This window comes from Bos mutus, chromosome 21, assembly GCF_027580195.1.
Source record: "Bos mutus isolate GX-2022 chromosome 21, NWIPB_WYAK_1.1, whole genome shotgun sequence".
Taxonomy (NCBI): domain Eukaryota; kingdom Metazoa; phylum Chordata; class Mammalia; order Artiodactyla; family Bovidae; genus Bos; species Bos mutus.
This window is the reverse complement of record NC_091637.1, coordinates 42,729,475-42,746,004: the sequence shown is the minus strand read 5'-3', so window position 1 is coordinate 42,746,004 and position 16,530 is coordinate 42,729,475. Positions and strand designations below refer to the sequence as shown.

The following is a 16,530-nucleotide window of genomic DNA, read 5'->3' as shown; positions in this document are numbered from 1 at the left end:
CTCTTACCTGTTGGTGGGAATGCAAACTAGTACAGCCACTATGGAGAACGGTGTGGAGATTCCTTGAAAAACTGGAAGTAGAACTTGCATATGACCCAGCAATCCCACTGCTGGACATACACACCGAGGAAACCAGAATTCAAAGAGAAACGTGTACCCCAATGTTCATCACAGCACTGTTTACAATAGCTAGGACACGGAAGCAACCTAGATGTCCATCATCAGATGAATGGATAAGAAAGCTGTGGTACATATACCCAATGGAATATTACTCAGCTATTAAAAAGAATACATTTTAATCAGTTCTAATGAGGTGGATGAAACTGGAGCCTATTATACAGAGTGAAGTAAGTCAGAAAGAAAAACACCAATATAGTATATTGATGCATATATATGGAATTTAGAAAGATGGTAACAATGACCCTATATGCGAGACAGCAAAAGAGACACAGATGTAAAGAACAGACTTTCGGACTCTGTGGGAGAAGGCAAGGGTGGGATGATTTGAGAGAATATCATTGAATCATGTATATTACCATATGTGAAACAGATCACCAGTCCAGGTTCGATGCATGAGACAGGGTGCTCAGGGCCAGTGCACTGGGATGATCCTGAGGGGATGGATGGGATGGGGAAGGAGGTGGGCGGGGGGTTCAGGATGGGGGACACATGTTCACCCATGGCTGATTTATGTCAATGTATAGCAAAAACCACTACATATTGTAAAGTAATTAGCCTCCAAATAAAATAAATGAATTAAGTTTTAAAAAAAGAACCCACTAAAATGCAGCGTGCACAAAGATGTTCATTGTAGCACTGTTTGCCAAATTGTAAACAACAAAAGAAAAACAGTGAAATGAATTATATAACAGATACTAGGGAAACCTCATTCATTTTTTCACTTTTCATTCATTCATTCACTTACTACTGTGTCTCAGAAGGATTTAAAGTGGTTCATATAATGATTTATTTATACAACCATGAAAAATTATGTTAAAAAACATGTGCACAATGAGAAATTCTCCTGAATATTAAGTGGAAAGGGTGGGATACAAGATATTGTGTGTGCAAAAGTAAGATTAAAAGCTAACCTTTGTTTAACATGTACAGAAGAAAGGGAAATCCATCAAAATATTATCAATGGTATTTGTCTGGGTGGTAACATTATAGGTGAATTTTTTCTATCTTTTTACTTTTATAAGTTTCATAAACTGAGCTTATAAGTTTATAATAAAGCTTGTATGTATGCAAAATATTAAAAAGATAAAGATAATTTTAACACCAAAAAAAAAATGAACTTCTTTCAGAAGTAATAACTTTGTCAGAAAGATATAAAGGGATTATAGCATATAATTAAAGATCCTTCCTCAAAGCATATCTAAGGAAAGGCAGTTGTGCTTAGTGGCTCAGTTGTGTCCAAATCTTTGACACCCTAAGACTTGCCAGGTTTCCTCTGTCCATGGGATTCTCCAGAAAAGATTGCTGGAATAGGTTGCCATGCCCTCCTCCAGGGGATCTTTCCAACCCAGGGATCTTCCCAACCCAGGTACTGAACCCAGGTCTCCTGCATTGTAGATGGATTCTTTCTGTCTGAGCCACCAGGGAAGCCCAAGAATACTGGAGTGAGTAGTCGATCCCTTCTCCAGGGGATCTTCTTGACTCAGGAATCGAACCTGGGTCTCCAGCATTGCAGATGGACTCTTTACCAGCTGAGTAGCTGAGCTACCAGGGAAGCCCAGAAAGGCAGTTTTATCATAGCATATTTCCATATACTAGTAAAACTTGTCACCTGCTACCAAAATAAACAGCAATGAGCATTGTCAGCTTGGATTTTGGAAGGTTCTGTTTCCATGTGGTGCCACCACTGACTTTCAGATCAGATCAGATCAGTCGCTCAGTCGTGTCCGACTCCTTGCGGCCCCATGAATCGCAGCACACCAGGCCTCCCTGTCCATCACCAACCCCGGGAGTTCACTGAGACTCATGCCCATCGAGTCGGTGATACCATCCAGCCATCTCATCCTCTGTTGTCCCCTTCTCCTCCTGCCCCCAATCCCTCCCAGCATCAGAGTCTTTTCCAATGAGTCAACTCTTCGCATGAGGTGGCCCAAGTACTGGAGTTTCAGTTTCAGCATCATTCCCACCAAAGAAATCCCAGGGCTGATCTCCTTCAGAATGCACTGGTTGGATGTCCTTGCAGTCCAAGGCACTCTCAAGAGTCTTCTCCAACACCACAGTTCAAAAGCATCAATTCTTTGGCACTCAGCCTTCTTCACAGTCCAACTCTCACATCCATGCATGACCACAGGAAAAACCATAGCCTTGACTAGACAAACCTTTATTGGCAAATAATGTCTCTGCTTTTGAATATGTTATCTAGGTTGGTCATAACTTTCCTTCCAAGGAATAAGCGTCTTTTAATTTCATGGCTGCAGTCACCATCTGTAGTGATTTTGGAGCCCAGAAAAATAAAGTCTGACACTGTTTCCACTGTTTCCCCATCTATTTCCCATGAAGTGGTGGGTCCAGATGCCATGATCTTCGTTTTCTGAATGTTGAGCTTTAAGCCAACTTTTTCACTCCCCACTTTCACTTTCATCAAGAGGCTTTTGAGTTCCTCTTCACTTGGGATGAGGCAAATAAAACAAGAGTCTAAACTAGACAGTCAGGCTCTCAGTCTACTGAGGGTAATGGAGTTAAGAACAGGAACCAAGTTTCCATCTTCTCTCCCATTCTCCTAGGCCTATCCTGTGTTTAGTCAATCAGTCGCATCTGACTTTTTGTGACCCCATGGACTCTAGTCTGCCAGGCTACTCTGTCCATGGGGATTCTCCAGGCAAGAATACTGGAGTGGGTTGCTGTGCCCTCCGCCAGGGGATATTCCCAACCCAGGGTTAGAACCCAGGTGTCCCACAGAGCAGGTGGATTCTTTACCATCTGAGTCACCAAGGAAACCCAAGAATACTTGAGTGGATGGACTCCAGGGCATCTTCCTGACCAAGGAATCGAACAGAGGTCTCCTGCATTGCAGGTGGATTCTTTACCAGCTGAGCTACCAGGGAAGAGTGATAGGAAGCTCTTTTTCAGAACCTAAGGAGTCACCATTAGGCATTTAGCTATTTGAAAATAAAGACTACCACAGGTTGATATACATGCCATGTACTGCTTCTAAGAATTTTCATTTTACATGACTTTTTAATAACAAGGAATATGACACTTGCCCTAAACATGAATGTCACTTGGGAGAGGTAACATAGTGTCAGCACACAGTAAAATGCCAGAAGAGAAATCAGAGCTGCTTAAACCAAGAAGGCCTATCACTCAGCCTGTCTTGGAATCTCTCCCTTCTATGGAACTAGAACCATTTTATAAAATACTATTCATATCTCAGAGACAATCATTATAGTAGTAATTCAGTGTTATTCTGAAGGATGTCCTATACTCATTTACCCTATATGAATAACATAAATGAATCCATTAGACATCATTGCTTAAGTAACAGTATGGTCTTTAGCTAAGAATAGATTCTATGTTGCTTAAAGACCTGAAAGTTTCTCCTCTCAGAAACATCTACATTAAGTCACACAGATACTTGAAATAGTGTAAGGAAATTCCATGAAAATATTCAAGTTCTTCCTTAATGTGTCCAGTCGATTTCAATCACGAGTTGTCTTGCATAGTTTTCAATTGTTCCCTTCCAAAAGCTAAATATGTCTTGTATTTTACATACTGTAAGATTGCGGCCTGTCACACATATAGGAAAATTGTTGTTTAAAAGCTGCAATGTTTAAAGTGAAATAAAACTTATGCTTACAGTGGTAAATATTCCTGGATTAATAGAGTTGCAGCAGACACAGATATACTCCAAAAACTGACTGAAGTCTGTGGTATTAGAAAGACAGAAAATTTATCTAGTTTTAGCAAATGTCAAATCAGCAGCCATTACTTTGAAGATTAATAAAAGATATAATGGCTTCTAGATAGCCTCTAAACAGAGATTACTATGAATGGAGAAGTGATTTACCAACAGTCACCACAATGAGATTTCTTTAAAGGTTACAATCATCAGTTATTTAGCTGAAACACTGCTGAGAATGCCTGGTCATTTCTTGAATAATGCATAATGTTCATTGTAGATTTGATCTGTATTATAACAATAGAGATATTTCTAAAATAATGGAAAAAAACTATCTGTTACCTTCCAATTGCTTAACATATCATTTCCATGAAGTAATTGACTCAGGACATATTACACACCGCCACCTGAGTGTGCTTTCAGCAAGCACAACTTGCAATAATCTGTACACAATGGGCATCACAAAACAAACTCATCAACCTTTATAGACTTTTAAGAAAAGATATGATGAACACAGGGCAGAATAAAGAACCTTTCTGAAGCAGTAAATTAAAATAATTAAATTTCTATATAGTTGTTTGGGACAAATTTAAATTTAAGCTTTGAAATTTAATTATTAACATGAACAACTCATCACATTAAAAAGATGCTGCCTACATCGTGTAAGCACTTTTCATATAAATTTCCAAATGCCTTTAGGTTTATTCAAGAGACTGCTTGGAGAAGCACGAAGTATAATGTCTACTGTTTTATTGTTGGATTATGAACTGCACTTCACATGATGCTGGAGGCTATTTATATAAGCTTGTTTATCCATATGAACTTCTTCAAGGGCACAACATAGAAGACCTTAGCAAATTAAAATGAATTTCTTTTGATGTTGTTGTTTCATGAATGTTTGATCAGAATGAGTAGCAGGTTTGCATTAAAGAGGAAAGCAATAAAATATACATATATTGTACAGCAGAACCAGCTTACCGAAAGCACCCATTGCATTTCTAGCAACCTTTGAGAGCCAGAGTAAACAGTAGCAAGTCCCCTACTTCAGTACAGTATAGACTTCAGTTCTAGACTATCATCAGATTTCTAATAGAGGGAGTAAACATGTGACAACTGGATGATCTGTGATAAACTGGATAAAATTTTTTAAATAATTAAGTCTGGTATATAAATTCCAATCTTCCCACTTTTCTCACTGACATCACCATGTTCCTCTATAGACTGAACTTATCCTATGAGCAGAGACAGTATTTTATCTTATTTTAATCCATCTTCATCATTAGTATTTACATAGTTAAGTTGACTGGAGGTCACAAAAAAAAATGAATTATTAGCCATAGTCCAAAGCTAAGAGCATTCTCATCTGGATGATGAGATAGAAATCAAATGATGATGATGATAGAAATCAAATATTATTGCTAGAAATAATATCTGAAAGAGCCCTAGACAGAAAAGCAAAACAATGGGATTCTAATTTTAGATCTTCTAATACTTAACTGTAGGAGAAGGCAATGGCACCCCACTCCAGTACTGTTGCCTGGAAAATCCCATGGATGGAGGAGCCTGGTAGGCTGCAGTCCATGGGGTCGCTAAGAGTCGGACACGACTGAGCGACTTCACTTTCACTTTTCACTTTCATGCACTGGAGAAGGAAATGGCAACTCCAGTGTTCTTGCCTGGAGAATCCCATGGACAGAGAAGCCTGGTAGGCTGCAGTCCATGGGGTCGCACAGAGTCGGACACAACTGAAGCGACTTAGCAGTAGCAGCAATACTTAACTGTAAGCCCTTTCTATATCATTTCCCTCACCTGTAAAATGAGGGCTTAGTTCTATACTATCTATAAGTATGCATCTCTAAAAGGCCATGATTCCAAAAGCAAGCAGAATTATCACATTGTAGAAGAATGAACAGGGCTTCCCTGGTGGCTCAGTGGTAAAGAAACCACCTACCAGTTCAGGAGACGTGGGTGTGATCTCTGGGTCAGGAAGATCCCCTGGAAAAGGAAATGGCAACCCAATCCAGTATTCTTGCCTGGGAAATCCCATGGACAGAGGAGTCTGGTGGACTAAGGTCCAGAGGGTCACAAAAGAGTCAGACATGATTTAGCGACTAAACAAGAGCAAGAAGAGTAGACAGACCATGGAACCATTAGACTTTTCTACTTTGGCAGTAACCACTACCAAGGAAGACTATAAGCTACCAACTCTCTTAAAGAAAAGATGGAAGTAAAAGATAATTATGTTAAACAAGTTAATATAAGTTCCTCAGTCAATGTATTTCAAATTGAATAAAAAGATTAAGAATATATTTTATATTCTTTTGTGATTTCTAACCTGCTACATGTATCCATTCATCTTACATGATTTGGAATAAACACAAAGACAACCTACTAAATAAACTCTTAAGTATTTACTAGGATTATACTCACATCCTCAGCTTTGGAAAATTCCCGTTTTAGTATCTGGAACATGGACTGGTATATTACCAAGCTGACATCAACATTCTTAAGGGTAGAAGGGCTGTGTAAGGAAAGCATGAATGTGCCTTGGTCTATTTGTCGTGTGCTTCCTCATATTGACACCCTGCCCTTGAGAACTATCTCCGTTGTATGTTCTTCTCAACCTTCAAATGTCATTCTTATACTTAGAGCAGGAGTCTGTGAACTATGGCTTGTGGGCCAAACTTGGTGGCAGCTGCCTGCTTTGCAAGTATGGTTTTATTAGAACACAGCCATATCTTGTTATTTATATTTGTCTATGATTGATTTCATTCTGCAATGGCAGAGTTGAGTACTCCCCCAAAACTAAAATATTTACTATATATGGCCTTTACAGAAAATGTATGCCAACCTCTGCCCTAGAGAAAAATAACCTGTTACAATTTGCATTCAAATTTTCCTTCTCTAATAAGCATAAGAAACAGAATCCCTAAGTAACGATAACAAAGATGCAAACAGATTCACACAGATAACTACATACATATGATTACACCTCTTAGCACAGAATTATCAAGTCACTGCTGTTGAACTTTCATTTTATTTGAATCCTATAAGAAGTTATAGCTTTCCCCAGTATCCTTCCCTACAACAGCCAAGAATACAGGGACTTCACAGGTACTCATCAAGGTATAATCACATAGCTAAGAATCTAATTCCTCCCCCAGAGAAGGCTGCCTGCAATTCCATCCCATGTCCAGTTATTCCATGCTCACCAAGGGCCTAGATACTAAGTTAAAGCAGAAAAACCAACAGATCCCATTCCATGCCTTGAGTGATACATTGTTAAAGAAAATCAGTGGCCAACACCACACGTACATCAATAAATACATGCATGCATATTCATATACTTAAAATCTCATTAGTTATTAGATGTTTCAAGAACATGCAAGAAAATAACCCTCTTGAGTATCAAGGTAAAAAAGACCTAAAGTTTTAATAAATTTTAAGGGTAAGTACATCCAGATTGGGAGCATAAATACATGTTTATATTTACAAATTGTAGGCATTATATATAAAGAGTTGAAACAATACATAGATTGATCACTTTGTTAGTCAATAAAATCATTATTCAAAATGCCTACTACAACTGTACTCTGCTCTTTGCCTCTCTTTGGTAACTAAAATCAGAAAATGTTAGTCCTAACCTTTACCAAGTATTCTCTTAACCACCCCCCACTTAATAATAATTTGCATATATTAGCATAACATAAGTTAAACCCAAGAAACATTTTAATGTAAGTCATTCCATTCTCATTTCCCTGAAACCTTATCTAAAGTGATAGACTATTTAGGCTGACAGACTTTTTGAAAATAAAATAGAAATAGAAGAGGTTTATTTCACCTTCACATGGTGTCTTTCTCATGCAGAGTTCAGATTTCCACAATTGTATCCCTTTAAAGGATTTGATATGCAGGAAAAGAAGAGAGGATGATGGTAAACGTTTCATCTCAGAGACACCAACAGACCACATTCCAGGATCAACAGGGGCTGAAACCTTACCTTTTACTGACGTGTTAGGTGGAGGGCCTTCCATCCGCAAGTTCCATGGAGGGTCCCCCTGGTTAGCAAAGTCCCTCATTTTCAGGTAGCTGATTGTAAGTCGAATGATGGAAGCCTTGTCAAGCTGGCTAGTGATGGCTGCAGGAAGAGGCAACAACTTGGCCAATTCATAGAACTCAAAGTTTTCTTTTCCCCGGCGGGACCGGGCAGCGTCCCGGGACTTCTCCTTTCTCAATGCTTGTAAACTGGAATCAAAGAAGTGAAAAAGTGCTGTTTAGAACGTGTGATTCTGTCAATCAGATGAACACTGCTTTTCTTTTTACTTCATCTGTGCCCGCCCCTCCCCGCAACCAGCAAAATCTACCAAAATTTTCTTCAAAATTTCAGGGCCACGGTAAAAGGAGTTCCAGACAAAGACCACTAAAACCATAAATTCTACCTCTGGGCTTATATGCCACAAACTCATGTGCAATGAGTAAAAATAGTTTGCTTGTTAAGTTTTTCCCTCCAATTACCCAGGCACTGAGATATAGTCATTGTTTTTGAGACATAAGATTTACAGGTGATGCTTGCTATTATCAGCTATGAGCAATTTAAAAGACGGTGATTATAATTACATATCTGCATGTGTGAGTGTATGCTCAGTTGTGCCCAACTCTTTGTGACCTTATGGACTGCAGCCTGCCAGGCTCCTCTGTCCATAGGATTCTCCAGGCAAGAATACTGGAGTAGTTGTCATTTGCTCCTCCATGGGATCTTCCTTATCCAGGGATAGAACCACATCTCCTATGTCTCCTGAATTGGCAGGCAAATTCTTTACCACTGAGCCCCCTGGGAAGCCCATTTATAGATCTATTTTTAAGCCAATGGCTTTGTTCATTCAACTATTATCACTCTGGGATCTTAAACCCTCAAAAGTGTAGTTGCTCAGTCATGTCCAACTCTTTGTGACCCCATAGACTGTAGCCCTGCCAGACTCCTTTGTCCATGGGATTCTCCAGGCAAGAATAACAGAGTGGGTTGCCATTCCCTTCTCCAGGGGATCTTCCTGACCTAGGAATTGAACCCGGGTCTCCCACATTGCAGGCAGATTCTTTACCATCTGAGCCACCAGGGAAGACTAAACCCTCAAAAGGATACATTTTAAAAAATGTTTTCTATTACCATCTCGAGGAACAAAGGCTAAACAAAAACACAGTTCACAGAATTAACAAATAAAATGCTGATGTGCTTCCAGCCCTCAATAAGAATCATAACCTTCAGTCAGATAAAGAAAAACTCTCATTGAAAATGATGATTTCAATGGAACTTTATAAATGCACTGGTAATTGGTTGATAAGAGAATACTTTAATTCTTTATTAAGGAGCATACATTCATAGATGGATAGATTCTCTAAGATATTAGAGAATAAAATATATCACCCAGAAAAGTCAAACTTTAAAATAATATAAATTTAATGTTGAAAGATAAAGCCCCATATGGGTTATTAAAATTTATAAACATTATAGACATATTACTTCACAGAAGAGGCAACAGGTGGGATCCAGCATTTTCCTTTAACTATTTATGCACATTTCTGTTTGAAGTTTGCTCGCATTGCTGAGGGCAGAATCTGGCACAACTGAAGTTATATGTGAGTATCTGACAGGAGAAATCCACCTACTCTGAATTGTTCTGTTTTGCGTCTGATGAAAAATAAAATTCAAAATCAGACTGTGATGATAAATAATTGGGCAATATTTAGAGTATCAAGGTATTATTAACATCATATATAAGTATCCATTTTATCGGGCTTTGAAAGCATTTAAAATCTTTGAATCTAGCATCCTGGTTTTTCCCAATATAAAATATCAAGAAAGAGGAGCAAGACCAGAGGAACAGGTCAAAATAAGTCGAGTAGTATGGCTTCAACCTCTTAATATGAGCAATAACATTCCATATTACCTTGCTGCTGCTAAGTCGCTTCAGTCGTGTCTGACTCTGTGAGACCCCATAGACAGCCCACCAGGCTCCCCCATCCCTGGGTTTCTCCAGGCAAGAACACTGGAGTGGGTTGCCATTTCCTTCACCAAGGCATATTACCTTAGACCATATCTGATATTGTTCATAGTGGAAAACTGTTTTCACTGCAGACACTTCAAGTGTTTTACTGAGTATCTATGTAATTTAAATAGCTCCATGATGTTTGGGTCAAATACTTGCTAGGCTAATAGCCCAACAGGTTTCATGTTTGCTCCATTAATAAAATATTTGACATTAGCCAGTTAATGTATTTCTCAGAACTAGACCAATTAACACTACCATTTTCAGAGTCAAAGCAGTCACAGGTGACAAATCTTTGTCCTGATATCTCTGGTGATAATCTTCAGTGGAAACATCACTAATTTATAAGGAAAAGCTATATCATTTTGTTTCCCAAGATTTTAGCTGACCTCCATTCAATTATTCAAATGCTCAATGTGGCTGATTGATAACTAGGTACACGAAAGCAAGAGATGCCTTAAAGTCTGACCAAGTACAAGTAAAATCTGAATCTATGTCAACATCTTAGGATAAAACAATGATTCATAGCCCTCCTCTACCCCTATATAATAAAAGTAATCTATCTAACACCATTTAAGTCAGCTGTACCCAAAGAACTATGTCACTTGACATGTTTTATCTACCACTTGTAGAGTGCAGGGGTTCAAGTTTAGTGCTTTGCTCTTTTTGTGTTATCATAATCGAATACTACTCCAGAAGGTGGGCTGAGCTTATATATAAATTTTTTTTTTTTTTTGGTCCTATAAGTGACTATGATGGAGCTCTGGAGCAAGGCTGCTAACTCAAGGGCTTGCAGGGTTAAGGCAGGGAATGTCAATGAGTAAAGAGGCCTGATGCTGACTGTGGAGAACTGGAGGATGACAGCCCAGGCAAAGGAAAGCATATACAGTTTTCGCCTTGTGTGTGCTGCTTTGGGGGAAGGCTTACATGTGCTGCCAGATTTCAGCTACTGCTGTTTCTAGTAAACAAAAAATCCGAATTTTTACATAGTATTTCCAAGTTTATGTTACATTTTAAGCTTATGTTAACTAATTGGCATTTTTGAAAAGCATGCAAGCCAAATAAAACATGCCATTTGGTCAATAATGGAGCAGGGACTCATTTTGCAATTGGGTAATAATTCAGGAGGTCAATTCTGCCAGAAGTTTCACATGGATGTTATATGTAATTTTCCTTATATATGTCATTCAGTGGTCACAAATAGATTCATCTGATACCTAATCAATATTACTAACATTCATAATGGGAATTTCTCTATTCACCTAAAGCCAATAGAAGATTAAGCAATATTCTGAAATTGATATTTACTGTATGGGCTTATCAATAACCTAAGGAAAAAAACTAATCCTAAGGTAGAAAAGCCAAAGATCACAGGGAGTAGCCCAGTGGGCTCCAAGGGTGAAGTAGAGTGGAGATGACTCTTTTTGGTCCACTCAGGGAAGGTGGGGTATATGGACACTAATGCTTTGGGGTTCCTCGCTTAAACACTGCCCTCTGACACTTGGCTTTTCTAAAATAGCACTTACTTTATGTGCTTCTATATATTATCTTATCAGTTCTTCTCTATCACTCCCCCCCTTTAAAAAAAAATCTCTTTACACACACTGTGTTACCCTACTGGAGTAATCTTCCTGTCCACAATCTTAATAACAAAGGGTTTCCATGACTCCCCACCACATCATTATGCAGACACCACAGTACAGAAGATTTCCAGAATGAGGGCACTGTGTCTGTAATAAGTAGTAATTGGTTTTGAGGGCAACAGCAATAAAATACAGTCAAAGGATTATAGAGGTTGTGGAGATACTGATACAATAGATGAAGCTAAAGACCTTAAGACAATGACAGATTGTGGATTAATCTTTTGCCTGCTTTTGTGAAGTAGAGCCTAGTTAGAAGTAATTCTCACACTGAATTAAGGACTACATTAAAACCTAACCTAAATTTGCATTTGTACATTGTGTTCTAAATCAAAACATTACAGTTGCATTTCTAAATACTAGAGAAAGAATGGATTGACTGTGAGTAAATGTTACTGCCTGATGTCTGCCACTTAAAATGTGACTAAGTAGTAAGTTACTTCTTGAGCCCAAAATTCCCACTACTTTAATGCTCTTCCACTTAGACTCTGAATAACAGAAAATCCTCCACAAATCAAAATTTTAACTCTGTGATGACAACAGTATCATCTTCATTAATAATTACCACCAACAACAAATCAACAACTATTTTCAAAGACACACATGCATATCTGAAAATCATATCCAAAATAATGTGTGTGTGTATATATATATATATATATATTTGAGGGTTTATTAAATGATTCTCAAATTTTCAAAAGGGATCCATCACTCCATCCAAAAGAATAATGATCTAACATATAGAATTTCTTCTTATAAGGATTATAAAGCTGGATTCTGCTCTCTTTTTGCCATTGATGTTGCTAGAATTAACTTATCCTAAAAATATCCTTGGTTAAAATAATATTATTTAATGTATGTTTTCACTCAACATCTTTAAGCAACTTTTACACATTTATAAAGTTATACCTTTAAGCATATACCTAACAAGCAATCAAAAAGAGTTTACTAAGAATGAAGATTCAGCAGTCAGTATTTGTTAAACATAAAGTTATTTTTTGAATCCTCCATGTATTTTAAGTTCCTTTGGCAAGCTGTATGTTTCATGGAAAGAGTTCCAATGAAGGGATTCTGAGATCCACTTTGGCCATTGTAGACATTATAATTCTAAGTCACTATGTTGAACTTCAATTTTATCATCTTAGACCATGAGGATGACAAAAAAGTAGCATTTGGCAAATCTTCTGGGACCACTGCAATGGCTCACATGATAATTTCATAGTAATATATTGTAGACTATAAAGAAGTGAACCTCCCTTGGACAGTTCTATATTGCAACAGTTAAGATAGTCTGTAAACTCTAAACGTGGTAGAGTCTCCTTTAGAGCTTTACAACAAAGAATTTTAATAAGACTGAAGAATGCCTAAATGTAGTCAACCTATACTTAAGCTTTCTTGGAAGCACAGATGTTTGGAGCAGGGGCTCCATGTCCACAGCATCACACAGGTACTAGCTGGCAATCGTGGACAGAAGTCTCAGCTTCTTTGGACCTCAATTTCCTCATCTGGGAAACAGACATTATAGTAGAACATACTTCACAATATCTTCAAAGGAGTAATTGAGCTAATATATGTCAAGTGCTAAATGCCTTGACATATATTACTTACAACTGCCATGTTGTAAATGTTACATAAACATGGAAAGTGAAAGTGAGAACGTCAGTTGCTCAGTCTGTCCAGCTCTATGCAGCCCCATGGACTGTACCCCGCTGGTTCCTCTGTCCATGGAATTCTCTAGGCAAGAATACTGGAGTGGGTTGCCATTCCCTTCTCCAGGGGGTCTTCCTGACCTAGGGCTCCTGCACTGCCAGGAGATTCTTTACCATCTGAGCCACCAGGAAAGTCACTATAGGCACTGACTACTATTATAATAACTTTATACCTAGGAAAAAGCCTGACTGTTTTAATCTTAGTACCACATCTGATCGCTACCTTGTTCCTCCAGAATTCTTTACAATTTTCTTTTAACTAGTAGCATCTTTCCTATCATTTTATTTTTCATTCAGGCTATAGTTTCTATAATTCTAAATACCTATGTTTTTTACTCATTGTTTCTCAAACTCCTTTCTTTACTGCCACTTATGACTTTCATTTTTTAGTAAATTTTACTTCCCATATAGTGACAGTAGAAATTAAGTCAGAGAGCTGACTTCTGCTTGGTGATAACCCTAAAATTGCCTATTTATTTAAATGCCTCCATGTTCTCTCATGCGTCTCACTTTCTGCAAGCTCTGTCTGCTGCCTCTCTCAGCATGTCTTCCACAATAGCAGGAGACAGAGGGTAAGTGCATGAATTCCAGAGCCTGTGCTTAAATCCTGGCTCTATGACTAATTACATAATAATTAGTAAATGTGAGCAACTTACTTAACATCTTTTGCCTCAGTTTCTCACCTGTGATATGTGATGATAATACTGCTTCATAAGGCTCCTGTTAAAATTAACTGAGGTAGTTAAAAAAATATTTATAGTGGTGCCTAGGACACAGTAAAACTGTATAAGATGTGTTAAATCAAAACCCAAGCTTATGTCACACTAACTGTTGTATGCTTTGAGGTCCTTTATAATTTATACTGTGTTCTCACCAATAAGATTTCCATCTACTGGTTCTGACATACCACACCATATACTAAGTGAAATAAAACTACTTGATTGCAGAGATATTGATTTTTCATTATGTTCCTCCTTACGCCTAGGTCTACCTGTCTTTTACTATAGGTATACTCAATGACTTGTTCAAATAAAAAATGCATGTCTCATTAATGGAAGATGAAATGTTTATAAATAAGTGATTTCCTATGCTAAGAATAATAAAGGATCATTTTTTAGTTCCCTAAAGTAGAAAAAACTGACATTCAAAATTGACAAGCAATTTTGTTTATAGAGAAAAATGAACATCCAAACAGTAATTAAGGGAATGGGCGGGTTACTCCGGAGGACTGTGAAAGCTTCTATGGAAGACTTCAAAATTGCAATGATAATTATTCATCAGAAAGAGTATATGTGTATTCCTAGCAGGAAGATGATCTTTCAAAGCATCTCCTAAAACATCACAAATCTGAAAGCTCTGTCTGCCAGGCAAAGCTCCAAATCCAGGACCATGGAGAGCTCACCCAGAACACTTGGAGCAGGGAAGAAACTTGGAAGGACAACAGCAGTTTCCAGTTCTAGCCTCCATACTGGGGGCAAGGCTGAATCGTGAAACTCTACTTGAGCCAGAAATGAGACAGGAAAAAAAGGTAAAAGAAAGTTTTGTTGCTTCTTAGAAAAAAAAACAAAAACCAAACAGGCACTGCCACTATCACAAAGCCAATATTATGAAATTGACTTAGCACTTGCAATCTCTCCGAAGCAGTCTCAGAGTTGGATAAAGGTGTCAATTGTTCACTGGGACACTTGTCCATAGTGGAAAAAGCAGGTAACTTTGGATGTGATGACTCATTAAAAGAACTAAGTTGTCTCTTGTGGTTTGTCAAATTTAGCTTTGCAAAGTTCAATTTCTTTGGTTTTCTACTTCACAGAAATGGTGACAGTGATTACAGAAACAAGACAGTTGGATATTTACAGAATGTAACAGAGCAGAAATAGTAACTGTCCCAGAGGAGCCAACAGAAGTAAGTCCCCTTAGTCAAATGTTTCTTATTCAATGACTTCTTCACAGCCAGATATCTATCAGCTATTTTTTAATACTTTATATTTATGGAATGATTTCTTATATGGACATTATCAACAGATCCATACTCTCTCTACATAAAAATCCTCTCTCTAAGCCTCAAAGTTAACACCTTCATGTAAACTTTTAGACTACAATAACTAGTCTTTATAAAAGAACACGGCAGGTTTTGGTCATTAACTCTAGGGGAAAGGAAAAGTAGAGTAAAAACCACTTTAAATTTTACCTTTTTAAAGTACTTCTAAGGAGCCAGACAGGCAGTTTTTTTTTTTTTATGGATTTTCCTACTTGTTTTGCTTAGGAGAATCCAGCACTAGACTTCTACTATTTATCAATTAATCTGGCATGCAGCCTCAAAGGAAGAAGGTCGACCTGTATTAAAAATGCAGCCATCAAAAATTCATCAAAGGCTGCAGCATTTTAACTCATGAACCTTTGAACACCTGCATACTTGTCAGATCTCTGGTCATAGTTAACGGTGAAATCTATAGTTACTCTGGTACCTACACCTGCCCTGACATGAGCTGAATGAGGCAGCTTCCCAGGGAAAAAGTACAGTAAAGATTCTATAAGCACTGCTTGCCCTTCCTTCATTACTTTCAATAAAACAGTCCACCACACATTGGCATCACAGAGAGTTCAAAGTCAATCAAATCAGTCCACTGCAAAGAATAAAAATCTTTCAGAAGTATTTTCCCCCCATGATTGTAAATACCACCTTTCTTACAAGGTAATATAATTGAGAAATGCATAAAAAACTGTTATCTGGTAGGATTATGTACAACATAACTCCCAACCTAAAATCTTTTAATGCTCTTCAAGAAAGGGTAATAATTTCAGAAACCTTCCTTTAATGTGTGAAGAAAGCAGTATAGTACATACTGGAAGTTAAAACTGGAACCTTCAAGTTCAAGGTAAGAACTCTGCTGCTTAACTAATGCACTGCTCATAGCTGTCATCATTAATTTATGTTAGCCTCTGTAAACATCAAGAGTATAATAGGCCAATTTCACAACTAAATATAGATGCACATTTTGCCCTTATATAAATGGCAGATTGCTGCTGTAGATCATCGCTGCAGCAACACGTCAGTAAAGATGCACTGTTTGATGGTCTGATGCTCACACAATATATAAAACCAGTTGTAATGGTTGTTTGGAAGCAAAGTGTAACATAGCAGCAAAATTTCATTTGTTCCACAAACTCAGGATATATTAAGCTTGGCTGACAAAGACTGTTTGATGTGCTAAATCAGTTTGACCTTCATTCTTGCCTTATTTTTCTCATTTAACAAGTGAAATTACCATTATTTTTCCCGC

General features: G+C 37.8%; 1 protein-coding gene across 1 annotated transcript in view; it reads right to left on the bottom strand.

The window, feature by feature from the left end:
- NPAS3 (neuronal PAS domain protein 3) overlaps window positions 1–16,530 on the bottom strand; it is a 954,908-nt gene that overhangs the window by 642,742 nt on the left and 295,636 nt on the right. Inside the window, exon 2 of the mRNA XM_070358708.1 lies at window positions 7,857–8,101. Coding sequence (XP_070214809.1) covers window positions 7,857–8,101 — 245 coding nt within the window. The remainder of the gene's footprint in view (window positions 1–7,856; window positions 8,102–16,530) is intronic.